General features: G+C 41.9%; 2 protein-coding genes across 2 annotated transcripts; both read left to right on the forward strand.

Moving 5' to 3' along the window:
- The first annotated feature begins 518 nt into the window (after positions 1-518).
- On the forward strand, positions 519-3,313 carry LOC115377546 (cephalotoxin-like protein). The gene is given in 3 exon segments (XM_030077358.1): positions 519-610; positions 2,236-2,556; positions 2,559-3,313. Coding segments are annotated over 2 exon segments (1,074 nt in total). The 5' UTR covers positions 519-610; positions 2,236-2,237.
- A 10,382-nt stretch (positions 3,314-13,695) lies between these two features.
- On the forward strand, positions 13,696-15,451 carry LOC115377413 (SE-cephalotoxin-like). Its single transcript, XM_030077117.1, has one exon. It carries the CDS (start codon positions 13,696-13,698, stop codon positions 15,316-15,318), a length of 1,623 nt encoding a protein of 540 aa, XP_029932977.1. The 3' UTR covers positions 15,319-15,451.
- Positions 15,452-16,278: the final 827 nt, after the last annotated feature.

A 16,278-nucleotide genomic window follows, 5' to 3' on the forward strand; every position in this document is an offset into this window, starting at 1 on the left:
GTGGGAAACACAGGAATGTGTTTGGGAGAGGAGCAGAAATTTAGTGTGGACACAGCATGGAGGGATATGAGTGTTAGATCTGTGTCTGCAAAGACGGCATATTATCAGAGTTGAATATGACGCCACAATAACAACTCATAGATGTTTCCTCAAGGAATCGGTAAAGAGAATATAGACAAATCTGTGTGTACACATTAATTGAAAATTTGATTTCATACGACTGCGACTTTCATCTGTCCTGATCAAATCTACTGCAGATTTGTTGACTAAATATATTCAATATTAAGATTAAAATGAAAAACTGTCATTGACAAGGGTGTACAAGGGTGTAGTTTTTTTTTTTTGTTTTTTGTTTTTTTTTTTAGTAGGTTGTCCCGCAATCTAATGTTGGCTGGCGACGTGGCTGCTCAGCGCCTCTGTCCACGCCTACCTGAGACCCTCCTCCAACTCACTGCTGTATATTATGAGCAGAAATACTGTGTGAGGACAGACTGGACAGGCTGGCTGTCCCCTGCAGAGCGTCTACTCAGCTTCTGTGAGCGACACTTTCTGAAAACACAAACCGAGCGTCCAGCAGCTGCTCTCGCCGTCCGGGCTTCTCCCAGTTAAAGTAAGTTTCTGAGTTTGATTTTCTTTCTTCGTTTTCTTTCAAAATAAGAGAGCTAGCTAACGTTAGAAAAAAGGGTGTACCGTAATCTTAAATGGACCGACTGTAAATATGTTGGACAGTAACTGTCATCACAGTAATGGCCTGGTGCAGGTCTGTGCAAAAATAAATAAAGGCCTGCAGCAAATAGCCACCTGGTTCTTTTAAACGCCCGGGGTCCGAGTTGATTTTGTGCATTAAACGCCCACGGCTATTAATTGGTGAAATACGGTAGATGGATTCCATTTTCCCTGATACCTTTTCTCCATGGCTGCAGTGTCCTGGTGAAATCGCTCCCCACGCTCCTCACTTACAGCTCCACTACCTGGCATCTGTTGGTTCTCGCCAAATCTTTGGAACTGCAAAAGGCATAGATTTTCTTTTTTTGTTGAGTCACTGACAAAGATTAGTTGCCCATGTGTTACAACAAAAATGTGGGGCCCAACTCTTGTCCTCATCCCTTATTTTGCATCCAAAATAAAGATGATATGCCTTTTGCACAACAGCAGTTAAACTGCTCTTTTGTGATGCAAAGGTTACCTCACCACAAATATAACAGAAGTTATCTGCATTGTTTACAAAGTTTCAAGGCATCTCTGCTTCCTCAGGTAAAAAATATGAGACAGTTTGATAAAAGTATCACACACTGATAATTATAAAAGCTGCTACATATGACTTAGATCAAAGCTCGTCGTGGTTTATGAAATGTAACAAGTCGTATAATATGTGAAAGAGGGCAAGTTCTATCAAAACATCAGTATAGATGAATATGTTCTACATTGCAGAAATGTTTTGAGTCAGAACTTGTAGCTCAGACACATACATATCCTTTCAATTAATAATCGCTCTCTCATTACTAGGTAGGTAAGTTTAACTACTTTTATTCTGGAAGCATTTTACTTGTAGACCCAGTGTAATCCAGAACTTTCCTGCTAGAGAAATTAATTTGTGTGTTTCCTTCGATGTTGTGTATCTGCATAACAGGGAAACAAACAACACCCATTTGTGTAATCAAGTGGATGTCTTGACAGCCTGGAAACAGATCAAAAAAGCAATACACAACCCACAATAAATTAATCAGGAGAAACAGCCTCAGACAGATGTCTGCTGGGCTTTGCATTCAGCTCCAAATGAGAAAATAATCACAGACTCAAAGTTAACTAGTCACTGTTAGCTCCCTAAAAATGTCATAAAAAATATTTCAGCAAATGTTGCATGCTGACTAATAAATCACTGCACAATTCAATGTGGGATTAACCTACGGGTTTCTTCAAAATTATGCCTAACTCTGCATAGATTACCCATAATTCCTTACATTTAGTACTGCACTGCAAATAAAGCAGGTGTCTCCATCCCCATTTATGCATGAATTTAACATGAAACTGTTCACACTTGTGTATATCAGTGTGTCCACAGCTTGGTCTGTCACAACAGACAACATGAACAAAGCAACATCTTGCTCACAGGAAAGCTGAAGAGCTTCAACAACAAAATGTGACATGTTGTGGGGGTGGAGGGTTGATGCATCTGCTGGTCTGATTCTTGGATGTGGAACAGTTTGAAAGTTAATAATATTGTCTGTGTTGCAGAGATGGTGGTGCCGAAGCTTTCAGTTTTGTTGCTGTTGCCCTCCTTGATCCTTCCTCTTTATTGGACGACCACCTCTGCTCTGTCACATGACCCCACCTTCAACTACACCAACTCTCGACCCCCCACCAGGGTCAAGAGAGCCATGCCCTACCTTACTCAAGAGAAAGCAGGAAAAATCATCGAGGAAGCAAGAGCTGGTCTGACTTTAGTCAAAGATGGATTTGAGCTGTATGAAAAAGCAAAAACATTGTCAGGCATCATAAAGAAGGTTGCAAAGTTTGCCAGCTTGGCACCAGGCATCGGAGGTCTGGTAGTGGGCTTAATGATGTGGTCTTGGCCTTCATTCCTCAGGAGAGCCCCACAGACCAGCTGCAGGCTGATCTGGATGAGGTGAACAGGAAGCTGGACTCTCTCTCCATGGAGATCTCCAACCTGGCAACGGATGTGGAATGGCACAACTACGCCAGCGTCTACTCTCAGGACGAGGTCCGCATCCTCAACGCCTGGAAGAAGTTCAATGAGATCCTCAACAGTTCGATGTCAGCACAGAGCGAGGAGCAAAAGATCCGTCTGGCTGAGATGTTCACCACCTTCTATGAGAACACGGCCACTGAAGGCAGCGTGGCCAGCCTCTACCACTACCTGACCGTCAGGGGCACGTCTCTCAGCAAGAACCTGCTCGACATCCTGACCAGGAAGTTTAAATGCAGCTTTCATGATGTGGTCACGTATGCTTTCTATTTCAACAGCCTGATGTATAGGGGGATGTTCCCAACCAGGTTCTACTGGAGTCTGATGGGTTTCAACACGTCAGTCAAGGCAGCTGAACACACCTCAATGATGAAACAAGTCGTCATTGCTGAGAAAAATGCTCTGAACCATTGCAACAGCAACTACGAGGAGTATGTGAAGATGGACGTGGAGGAGATCAGCAAAAAATACAGCTACAATGACAAAGAAAAAATTGCTAAGCAGATAAAATTGGCATTGGACAAGAAGTACTTCTGGTACGACTGGGTGGTGGTGGTGTACGACACGAAGCAGGACTACCCTGATGAACTTTTGGTTTCACTGTAATCCCAATGGAGAAGATCACCGTCGCCGTGGGTTATGTCAATAGTGGGATAATTGGGATCGACAGGGGCGAAGTCTGGGGCTGTATCCCCAAGACAACCTGCAGTAGCGTGTTTGCGGAAATCAAAGGAAAAGGCAAAGGTTGCCCTTTTAGGGTAAGTCAACCATATACTATAGGCGGTTTGGAAACAAGACCCGACATACTTCCTTTTTATGTCTCATGTCAAACTGATGCATATCTCTTATGAAGAGAAACCTGCTCTGTTTCCCCAATCCACCTACAAAAAAAATGTTCGTGGTACAGGTCATACACAGGCTCGCTCTCTTTGTATCACTCAGGAAGAAAGGATCACTGCAAATCTTCCACTCTCTGTAAGAATGGTGGCCATGTCAGATGCTGTTTGAGTCCAACCAGTGGGAGTGTGAATGTCCAGACGGTTACGATGGATACACATGTGAGAAAAAAATTCCGACCTTCAATAAGGACAACAAGACACTTGTGTCTGAACCTCTGCCCGCCATCAGCACCATCGACACCAAGCTGAACAAAATCAATGACACACTGAGCACCTTGAAGGATCAGATTCACTCGCTCCTGCAGCAGAATGGCTGACAGACGCCTCCAGACGACTGATGGACGACAGGCATCACGACTAAACACCAAACCGACAAACTGACCACAGTGATTGGACAAAAGTGAAATTGTGTAACATCTCAGATGCGATCGCATTAATCAACCGTATTACAGACCAAATAACTGCAGAGTGAAACAACAGCGGCCTTCCAATAAAATTTCAACCGACTGAATTTGGTCCAATCCACACTTATATGAAGAAATCAGAGAATGCATGTCTACTTCTTGATTTTGCCATTCTGTTCCAAACTAAAACAATGTTCTCATCCACTTGAAACAGAGCTTTTGAAAATGCTCTCACAAAAATGATGGTTTGTTGTTGTAGTATAGCAGCATGGAAAACTACAGTGAAAATTTGAAGTTTTGGTGATGTATGGTGTATAATATGTTATTATTACCCCCCCAAAAAAAATTCCCTCATCTTTGGGGTTTCCCTTCCAGTACCAATTTTCCAATCAGTGCTGGAAGGGAAACCAATAGTTGTCATGTGATCTTGGCTGGACTCAAAGCAATAAACATGACCAGGAACATGTTGAGGAAATTAAAGCTCTCTCAGCATTTTGCTTCAAATTACCCACCAATTATAACTGCTTGTTAAATGACCAGCGTGGATGGAGGAAAAAAAATGACAAAAACTCAATCTAATAATCTCATAACTTCAGTTGATCAGTATCAGTAAGCAGATATATTGGTGAGACTTTCATTGGATAGTTATTTGATATATAAGTGAAATATTAAGAGTTCAGTAGAATATTTACATGCCTTAAATTACATTGCAACATCATGCCTGTGAGGCGTTATTATGGATCCCACTGCAAGACACGCCCACCAGCGCTGTGATTGGTCAGGACGTTTGTTGGCCTGTTGCCCATTCACTGGAACAGGATTGACACAACCTTGATCTGTGGCGGGTCTTGACCAGAACTTTGGTGGGCTTCATAATAATGTTTGTTCAAATAAAGCAAATGTAGAATGTCAACAGATGTGCCAATGTTTTGCTGAAATCTGATTTATGACGGATTGATATTCTTCTGAGCTCTTAGTACCATACCACATTTATTTATATAGCACATTTAAATACAAACGGAGTTGCGCCAAAGTGCTTTACGATAGACTATAAACATAAATCAATCAAAACATGTATACAACATGCCCAGTGCCACATAAAACATCAATGCTCAAGCTGGAGATGGAAAAGCCAAAATGTAAAAATGAGCCTTGAGGTGTGTTTTAAACACCTGAAGGGGAGGGTAATATTTAACTTACTGAGACTTTGTTGAACATGTATAGAGGACTGTCCAAAGAAAGTGGCAACACATTTGATAAAGCAATGAAACAAACAAACAAACAAAAAAAAAAGGTTTGGCAATGTAATGAAAGAAAAAAAAATTACATAGGAGATAACATATTCAATCCCATATTAACCCCAACGAGGACGTTTGCTGGTTCTGAGTTTGTGCAGCTGTCAGATTGTTAGGTTGGATTTTTAACAGTTGACTGGACTTTGGATTTTCATTTTTTGAAGACATTCTTTCTGTCATTTTTCTTTGAAATCTGTTTCCTGAAACTTGATGTAACGCATCCTGCAATTAGATTGAGCCTCTGTGCAGCAGATCTGAAACCAACACCTTCAGCCTGACTGACACAGATGAGGAAAATCCTGAATCTGATGCTTTTATGCTGCAGGCCTCCTGTCCACTTTCTCCTCAATAATCAAACTGTTTAATAAAAACTCTCACTTTGCATTTCATGATGTGTACATTGTCTTTTCTTGTGTTTGATTCTTGTGATGAATTGAGGCGTTTAATTCTAACATGAGACCTCTACATTCACCGTATTAAACACACTTCACACCAAAACGTGCAGCTGGTGGGTCAGTAATTCAGAAATTTAGATCTTCTCTCCTGGGAGGAACATTTCTCAACAATTTCTGCATTGAAATGTGGCGTATGAGTCATCAATCTCTCCATCATTCCTGTGTCATGATGTTCCTGAAGAAGGTCTCCTGAGGGCTGAGAAGCAGCTGTCACTGCAGTCGTCCTTACTGAGGTGAGTCCAGTCCAGTCTCACAGCGAAATGACAGGGTAATAGACCCTCAAGTCCACCAGGGGAAAGTGTGTCAGTGTCACGTTTTGCATTTTCTAGGCACAGACACGCAGACTTTCCTGTGAGCAACTCGAATTCAAATCCACATCCAAGCAAAACCAGAGTTTGTTGTTTTTGTATGCTAATGTTAGTTTGCTAGTTAGCATTGCTAGCCAAAGTCTCCTAAACTTTAAGTATGTTGTTTAATGTTAGCTAAGAAGCTAAAGATAAAGATAGAGTTCACTTAGCTAACGCGCTAAGGATTAGCTAACGATTAGCTAAGGATTAGCCAACAAGCTAACATTCATGCTATGATAACATTATACTTGACCTGATACCTGCAGCGGAGGCTCCCAGGTGTCGCCTCATGTACCTCTGACATGGTTTCTTCTGGTGCACCAGCGGGTCTTCTGGAGGACCAGCGGGTCTTCTGGAGGACCAGCGGGTCTTCTGGTGGACCAGGCGGGTCTATTACACACTTTGGCGTGATGTCGGGTCAGAGATCAGGATCTGAAGGAAAGTCACAGTCTCTGAAAAGCCGTCCTGAAGATTGTTGTCCATTAATAGTTGGTAAAGGGTCAAAGCACTATGTTGAGCTCAAAAACTGATCACTGATGATGATTATAGCTGAGCTGTAGCTCTGTCTTCAGCTGGGTAAGTGTTCACAGTGGACTCCAGTGCAGCCTCAGGAGCTGGAACATCTCTCCATGCAGCAGAGTGGCACTGAAAAGCTGCTTTGTGGAGGAAAAATCACAGTGTGGTATCACACACTTACACTGTTGACAGCAAGTCTGAGACCGCTGCTTAAAATGCTAAAAAGTCCATTTAGACTAAATCATCTATAGTTGGCATGAAGGAGTTACTGCTTTTCAAATGTGAACCAGAGCCTCTGATGATGAGCCTTCATCAGCCTGGACTCCTGGAGCCACCAGCTCCTGTCCCCCTGAGCGGCCCCGTCCCCATCTGCCTGAATCTCCTGTCCACCCAGGGAGGTCCTGGGTGGACAGGAGGCCTGAGGCCTGGTGCACAACACCAGGCCTGAGAAGAAGTGCAGTGACACATTAAAATATTGCAGGTCCAGAGTGAGCAGAATGAACAGGCTGTTGTAAACGGTATCAGCTGGCACATATATATTATTTCCCTACAAGGTGAGATATCTGATATTATCTGAGGACAGACTGGACAGGCTCCTTCTGTCCAGCAACTCCTCTGTGTGTGTGTGTGTGTGTGTGCGTGTGTGTGTGTAGCACTTTGCATGTCACCTGCGATATACGTTACACTTGCAGTGCTGAAGCTATCTGCTTTCCCCACATTATTACTTGAGGATCAAGGTGTTATGGGTGTTAAAAACATAAATATATCAAATATGATTATGAAACCATTTTAATCATATGATGTAGCTGTGAGAGAAATTTGATAGAAAACCCCTGAGCTAGTCACTGGTGGCACCTCATGCTTGACGAGGTTAGTTTCAGACAGTGTTCATATATTTCTGTCATCATTCACTCGTGCCACTGCAGTTGAAAATAAATCAGAAGATGCATTTTCAACTGCACATGCTGTGGGAAACACAGGAATGTGTTTGGGAGAGGAGCAGAAATTTAGTGTGGACACAGCATGGAGGGATATGAGTGTTTGATCTGTGTCTGCAAAGACGGCATATTATTCAGAGTTGAATATGACGCCACAATAACAACTCATTAGATGTTTCCTCAAGGAATCTGTAAAGAGAATATAGACAAATCTGTGTGTACACATTAAATTGAAAATTTGATTCATTCAATTACAACTTTCATCTGTCCTGATCAAATCTACTGCAGATTTTGTTGATTAAATATATTCAATATTAAGATTAAAATGAAAAACTGTCATTGACAAGGGTGTACAAGGGTGTAGTTTTTTTTTTTTTTTTTTAGTAGGTTGTCCCGCAATCTAATGTTGGCTGGCGACGTGGCTGCTCAGCGCCTCTGTCCACGCCTACCTGAGGCCCTCCTCCAACTCACTGCTGTATATTATGAGCAGAAATACTGTGTGAGGACAGACTGGACAGGCTGGCTGCCCCCTGCAGAGCGTCTGCTCAGCTTCTGTGAGCGACACTTTCTGAAAACACAAACCGAGCGTCCAGCAGCTGCTCTCGCCGTCCGGGCTTTTCCCAGATAAAGTAAGTTTCTGAGTTTGATTTTCTCATGGCGCCGCTGTGCCTGGGGATCTGTCCCTTTTTTGCTCTTTTCATACTAAACTACAAGCTAACCTCACCGTGGGCTCATGCTCATTTATTTGATTGATGATGTGGTGATGCAGCTACACCGATTGGCTCTATCACCGGTATACAAATTTTTGGAAACTGTTTGCTTCCGAGATAAAATTGGCTAAATCTTACATACTTTGATAAGATGAACTGGAAAACAAATGATAAAACTGATGATTGGCTAATGTTTCCAAGAGATTGAATGACAAAGTTTTGTGTATGTATATACATGTACATAAATCTTGCGTTTGAAAGAATACTTATATCTGAAGTGTCCAAGTGCTACCTTGGCGAGGATTAAACAAAAGAAGTCTCATGACTTATTGTAACTAAATGTATTAGGAAAATACAAACTGAAACATCACTTAAACAACAATTATTCAGTGTGTACATGGTGCTTTTTGTCTTGTCTCTTGTACACGGCATCAGGATCATCCCTTGACATATTCCAACAGTAGTCAGCCAGCATACTGTATTTCCCCAATTAATCTCCGGGCCGCAAACAGCCGCCTGGTTCTTTTAAACGCCTGAGGTCTGCACCCATTTTGCGTATTAAACGCCCACCCCAATAACCGCTGGGGCGATTATTTGCATTATATTGAGGTAAACCCAAAATAAGGCCATTCACCTTATTTTTGCAGAAGTAAACAGTTAACCGCACAATAACAGTGCGGCACTTACAATTTCTGTCAAAATAAGAGCGCTAGCTAACGTTAGAAAAAAGGGTGTACCGTAATCTTAAATGGACCGACTGTAAATATGTTGGACAGTAACTGTCATCACAGTAACGGCCTGGTGCAGGTCTGTGCAAAAATAAATAAAGGCCTGCAGCGAATAGCCGCCTGGTTCTTTTAAACGCCCGGGGTCCAAGTTGATTTTGCGCATTAAACGCCCCGGCTATTAATTGGTGAAATACGGTAGATGGATTCCATTTTCCCTGATACCTTTTCTCCATGGCTGCAGTGTCCTGGTGAAATCGCTCCCCACGCTCATCACTTACAGCTCCACTACTGGCATCTGTTGGTTCTCGCCAAATCTTTGGAACTGCAAAAGGCATAGATTTTCTTTTTTTGTTGAGTCACTAACAAAGATTAGTTGCCCATGTGTTACAACAAAAATGTGGGGCCCAACTCTTGTCCTCATCCCTTATTTTGCATCCAAAATAAAGATGATATGCCTTTTGCACAACAGCAGTTAAACTGCTCTTTTGTGATGGAAAGGTTACCTCACCATAAATATAACAGAAGTTATCTGCATTGTTTACAAAGTTTCAAGGCATCTCTGCTTCCTCAGGTAAAAAATATGAGACAGTTTGATAAAAGTATCACACACTGACAATTATAAAAGCTGCTACATATGACTTAGATCAAAGCTCGTCGTGGTTTATGAAATGTAACAAGTCGTATAATATGTGAAAGAGGGCATGTTCTATCAAAACATCAGTATAGATGAATATGTTCTACATTGCAGAAATGTTTTGAGTCAGAACTTGTAGCTCAGACACATACATATCCTTTCAATTAATAATCACTCTCTCATTACTTCGTATAGAATTTCAGTATTTGACTTATTACTGTATCTTCATAACTTGAGCCAACCATCACTTTTGACTTATTTTTTTCTTTTTTATTAACTGAAAGTAGGTAAAGTTTAACTACTTTTATTCTGGAAGCATTTTACTTGTAGACCAGTGTAATCCAGAACTTTCCTGCTAGAGAAATGAATTTGTGTGTTTCCTTCGATATTGTGTATCTGCATAACAGGGAAACAAACAACACCCATTTATGTAATCAAGTGGGTGTCTTGCCAGCCTGGAAACAGATCAAAAAAGCAATACACAACCCACAATAAATTAATCAGGAGAAACAGCCTCAGACAGACGTATGCTGGGCTTTGCATTCAGCTCCATATGAGAAAATAATCGCGAACTCAAAGTTAACTAGTCACTGTCAGCTCCTTAAAAATGTCATAAAAAACAGTTCAGTAAAGATTACATGATGACTAATACAATCACTGCACAATTCAACATGGGATTAACCTACAGTAGTCTAGATGGAAAAGGGGGTCGACGGCATCCCCCGGATTTTTTTTATGCCACCTGGTTTTTCTTTGTCCTTGAAGTGTCTACTTTAAGAATATGCCAGGTAACAAGCTGAAATCATGTCTGAAAGGCTTCATTTTCAACCCTTTATTGCACCTTAACCGAACCCAAAAACCAAAATATGATATTTAGAAAGTGGCATAACTTTTTATGTAAACAACTTAAAGAGACAAATGAACACATTTTCCCACACAACATTGAACCCAGGAATTTAATGGAATGGTTATGTCCATCATTTGACAACATATTGCCTCTTGGTTTTTATTATCTATGGTGAAAAATTAAGTAGCATGCCTGGTGTTATATACATGTTCATCAGAACTAAAAGACAAACGTTTATATAGAACCCTTGGCTATTTAGTCACTGATATTTTCCAAATAAAAGTTAGTAATGAGGCAATAAATCTGTTCTTTACATTCAACCAAGCAAGACCGTTATGCATTGCCCTGACATTTGTTCGATATGGACATTGAAGTAAACATCGTGCTGCTTTATTCTGAGCAATTTGCAGTTTCTTTATCGATAATGTGGCAGCGCACGACCAAACCTCAGCAATAGTCTAAGTGTGATAAAACAAGACTTTTAATGACACTTCCCTTAAATTTAAAGGTAAAAAATCACAGCATCTCCTTATTGTTGCAAGACTTCTGCCCATTTTATTTATTACTTTCTCTATGTGTTTAGACCATGTTAACTTACTGTCGAATAGTATTCCTAGAAGTTTGGTTTCTTGCACTTGTTCTACCTCCACATCATTTACATATAGCTTTAGTTCGGTTCTACTACTGCTTGAAGTTCCTGATTTAAAACACCACTTAGTTCATCCATTGTGGGTTTTGCTGTGTATATTGTGGAATCATCTGCATACATCGAAATTTTAGCGTTCTTTAGGGTCAGTGGTAGATCATTGGACATGCTAATTTCTGCAACAACAAATTGTGATCAATGACATCGAAAGCAGCACTGAAATCCATAATACTGCTCCTACTAGATGTTTGTTGTCAATTTCATATAGCCACTCATCCACCATTTGAGTAAGAGCAGTGACAGTGGAGTGCTCGTCCCTGTATGCATGTTGATAATCAGTGCTCAAATCATTAGATTTAGATCTTCTAAATCTATTTCCTCAATTTCCAGCTCTTCATCCTCAACATTATCCCCATACTCTCCATCCTCTTCACCAGGGGCGGACTGGGACAAAAAATCGGCCCGGGACTACGCAAAAGGGGTTGTTTAGCAATGTGATTGGGCCAGCCCAGTGTCAATCAGGCCGCTGATCTACTGGTTGTATGGGCTGGTCAGCTATTTAAATAATAATAAAAAAAAAAAGTGTCAGGGGACTGTCGAAATGCCCGATGGGCCTGATGGCCAGTCCATCCCTGCTCTTCACCCCCAGACAAGGTGTTGTTGGCGGAATCAGCTTCCTTGTCAAGAGCTGCCTGTTCTTCTGACTCTGCTCTCTGTAGCATCTTTGCTCTTACTGCATCAACAGATGTCATCCATGCTTGGCCATACAAGATGCATGTAGACTTCTCCATCTCCTGTTGAACCTCATCCATGACCAGCCAGTCCTCACCAAGCTGCCTGAAAGCATTGTGGAGTTTTGGATTTTTCTGGAGCTTTTTCAGGGGCTTCACCTTGCTTGATGATCTTGCATCTTGATCAAGTCTAGGGTTGTGTACCGAAACGCGGTGCCAACAGGGCACCGGTTCCGATGTAAACGGTAGTAACGAGACTGAATAAGAACAAAAATTTCGGTGCCGCCACCTGGTGTTCCGGTGTCAACTTGCGGTTGTTGCACGTGACGTCAGCACCGCTGCTCAGCACACTTATTGATCAGAACTGATAGAGAGAGGATTATTAAAGATGCTGAAGGCAAAACGCTCCGAGGTTTGGCTGCATTTCACGTCTAAGGAGGATGCAGACTGCGACATGCAACAGATGCTTTAAAGCAATGTCATGCAAGGGAGGTAACATGTCGAATTTAGTTAAACATCTGGCAACATATGGAGTTTATTTAAAAGCTCAACAATGCACCATGTTTGATAATCTACGTCAGCGGTCCCCAACCACCGGTCCGGTCAAAGTTGGCGCAGAAAAACTGCCAGAAAAAAAAGAAACTTGCTCTTCAAGCAAATGCTACCAAATGTGCAAAAATTAAAAATGGGTCTTGGTAACTTATTTGCCTACTTATATCTTCATCCTGAACTAAATACCACATCAGCAATAACAGTAGGCTAAGTTAGCATTTTAACTTCATCACCACACAATTATTAGCCTATTTGTTTTTATGTAGGCTACCCCTGGTTTGGTACAATGTACAAAAATGAAAGAAAATAACACTTTTTAAAATTAGCACAGTTGGTATACACATTTAAGAGAGCAAAAAGACCGGAAAGGTCTGCATTATTGAATGTGATGGGCCGGTCTGGTCCAAAATGCCCGGGCCGATTTTTTGTCCCATTCCGCCCCTGGTGAAGAGGATGGAGAGTATGAAGATAATGATGATGAAGAGCTGGAAATGGAGAAAATAGATTTAGAAGATCTCTTCAGTGATGATGAGGATGATGAGTAGCTTCGGTCAACTAGTTGGTGGTGATGTGGAAAAAATAGTTGTCAAATGAGCATTTTTTGCCATTTTTTTCCATTTATGACCATAAATAATAAAAACTAAAAGGCAATATGTTGTCAAATGATGGAAATAACCATTCCATTAAATTCCTGGGTTCAAAGTTGTGTGGGAAAATGTGTTCATTTGTCTCTGTAAGTTGTTCACATAAAAAGTTATGCCACTTTCTAAATATCATATTTTGGTTTTTGGGTTCGGTTAAGGTGCAATAAAGGGATGAAAATGAAGCCTTTCATACAGGATTTCAGCTTGTTACCTGGCATATTCTTAAAATAGACACTTCAAGGACAAAGAAAAACCAGGTGGCATAAAAAAATCCGGGGGATGTGCGTCGACCCCCTTTTCCATCTAGACTACAGGGTTTCTTCAAAGTTATGCCTAACTCTGCATAGATTACCCACAATACCTTACATTTAGTACTGCACTGCAAATAAAGCAGGTGTCTCCATCCCCATTTATGCATGAATCTAACACGAACTGTTCACACTTGTGTATATCAGTGTGTCCACAGCTTGGTCTGTCACAACAGACAACATGAACAAAGCAACATCTTGCTCACAGGAAAGCTGAAGAGCTTCAACAACAAAATGTGACATGTTGTGGGGGGTGGAGGGTTGATGCATCTGCTGGTCTGACTCTTGGATGTGGAACAGTTTGAAAGTTAATAATATTGTCTGTGTTGCAGAGATGGTAGTGCCGAAGCTTTCAGTTTTGTTGCTGTTGCCCTCCTTGATCCCCCTTTTCTATTGGACGACCACCTCTGCTCTGTCACATGACCCCACCTTCAACTCCACCAACTCTCAACGCTCCACCAGAATCAGGAGGGACCTGCCCTACCTTACTCAAGAGAAAACAAAGGAAGTCATGGAATTTGGGAAAGCTACTCTGGAAGCATTCAAATCTACATTTGAGTATCTCGAGAAAACAAGAACGTTGTCAGGCATAATGGAGAAGATCTCAAAGTTCGCTGGTTTGGTGCCAGGCATTGGAGGTCTGATGCTCTCCTTAGTCAGTATGGTTTTAATCTTCATTCCTCAGGAGAGCCCCACAGACCAGCTGCAGGCTGATCTGGATGAGGTGAACAGGAAGCTGGACTCTCTCTCCATGGAGATCTCCAACCTGGCAACGGATGTGGAATGGCACAACTACGCCAGCGTCTACTCTCAGGACGAGGTCCGCATCCTCAACGCCTGGAAGAAGTTAAATGAGTTCCTTAATACCTCCAGATTGCCACAGAGCAACGAGACAAGGATCCGTGTGGCCGAAATGTTCACCACCTTCTATGAGAACACGGCCACTGAAGGCAGCGTGGCCAGCCTCTACCACTACCTGACCGTCAGGGGCACGTCTCTCAGCAAGAACCTGCTCGACATCCTGACCAGGAAGTTTAAATGTGGCTTTTATGATGTGGCCACGTATGCTTTCTATTTCAACACCCTAATGTATAGGGGGATGGTCCTCAACCAGTTCTACTGGAGTCTGATGGGTTTCGACACGTCAGTCAAGGCAGCTGAACACACCTCAATGATGAAACAAGTTGTTAGAGCTCAAAAAAATGCTCTGAACTACTGCCTGAACAACTACGAGGAGTACATGAAGAAGGATGTGGTGGAGATCAGCAAAGCTCAGAGCTATGGCAACAACACACAAACCGCTATTAAGATCAAGAATGCTTTGGACAAGAAGTACTTCTGGTACAACTGGGTGGTGGTGGTGTATGACACGGAGCAGCGCTACCCTGATGAAACTTCTGGTTTCACTGTAAAAATCACTGTGGGGAAGATCACTGCTGCTGTGGGTTTCACCATCAGTTTAGGACGACACAATTACTCGCCCTCCATTAATTGCATTAAAAAGGTTAGCCTGACCTGCAACGATAAGTCGGCAATTGCAAAAGTGGGTAACTGCCATGCTAATGGTTTTTACCATTCCAAACATAATTACGTCTATGAAAAGCCTAAACTGTGGCATGTCTCTTACAATCCAAAATCAGGCCAAGCTCCAGAACCCGGACTCAAGGTAGCCTGTCAGTACTCAGGGGGCTCCCTCTCCTTTTATTACTCAATTGAAAAGGACGTCTGCCGTGGGGTTCCCTGTATGAACGGTGGTACATGTCATAGAATTCTGGATTCCATCGACTGGATGTGTGACTGTCCAGATGATTTCTATGGAAGAAGATGTGAAAAGAACACCACCATCAGTGAGGCACCAAGGTACCTCGTGCCTCACCCCGTGCCCATCAGCTCCATCGACACCAAGCTGGACAACATGCAGAGCAAAATTGACTCCCTCCTGAAGCGGAGAGGTTGACAGACGCCTCCAGACGAATGACGGACGACAGGCATGACGACAAAACGCCAACCGACAAACTGACCGCACATCAGCTGATTCAACACCTGAGGAGAAAAGAGTGAATCTGAAACATCAACAGATAAAAACCACTGAGAGGCTCAGATGAGATCACTGTCAGATTGTCAGGTTGGATTTTTAACGGTTGACGGGACTTTGGATTTGATTTTTTGACACATTCTTTCTCTTCATTTTTTCTTTTAAATCTGTTTCCTGAAACTTGATGTAACGCATCCTGCAATTAGACTGAGCCTCTGTGCAGTGGATCTGAAGCCAACACCTTCAGCCTGACTGACACAGATGAGGAAAATCCTGAATCTGATGCTTTTATGCTGCAGGCCTCCTGTCCACTTTCTCATCAATAATCAAACACTTTAATAAAAACTCACACTTTGCATTTCATGATGTGTACATTGTCTTTTCTTGTTTGATTCTTGTGATGAATTGAGGCGTTTAATTCTAACATGAGACCTCCACATTTTGAAATATGTCTTTCATCATATTAAACACAACTAAATATAATTAAACATATTATTATGGAAGGGGGAATGTTGTGGGTGCAGCATTTTTCTGACAGAAAAAGGCATCTGATTCAGTCTCAACCAAGGTGCCAGAATAAATGGTCCCATTTTATGTCTCTGCAAACCAACAAATCCACAAACTCGAGGTCAGACAGGCAGTGAGGCAAAGCTCACTAAGTTTTATCTTGCTTCGGTTGTAACAGGCAGCAGAAGTGCAGTGTTCACTGCCATCAAGTCTCCAAAATACACACTTGAAAATGAAGCCGTGAGCAGAACCTTTTACAAAACATAAAACCCATTGCAACTGGGATGATGCTCATTGTTGTTGTTGTTGTTTTGTTGTTTTTTTAATTCTGTGCAATGTTTCGCCTTTACTGACTGATTTAAAACTCTCCAGCAG

This window comes from Myripristis murdjan, chromosome 19 (assembly GCF_902150065.1).
Source record: "Myripristis murdjan chromosome 19, fMyrMur1.1, whole genome shotgun sequence".
Lineage (NCBI taxonomy): Eukaryota > Metazoa > Chordata > Actinopteri > Holocentriformes > Holocentridae > Myripristis > Myripristis murdjan.

Coding starts and splice junctions, on each gene's coding strand:
- LOC115377413 (XM_030077117.1), top strand. CDS start 13,696: ATGGTAGTGCCGAAGCTTTCAGTTTTGTTGCTGTTGCCCTCCTTGATC.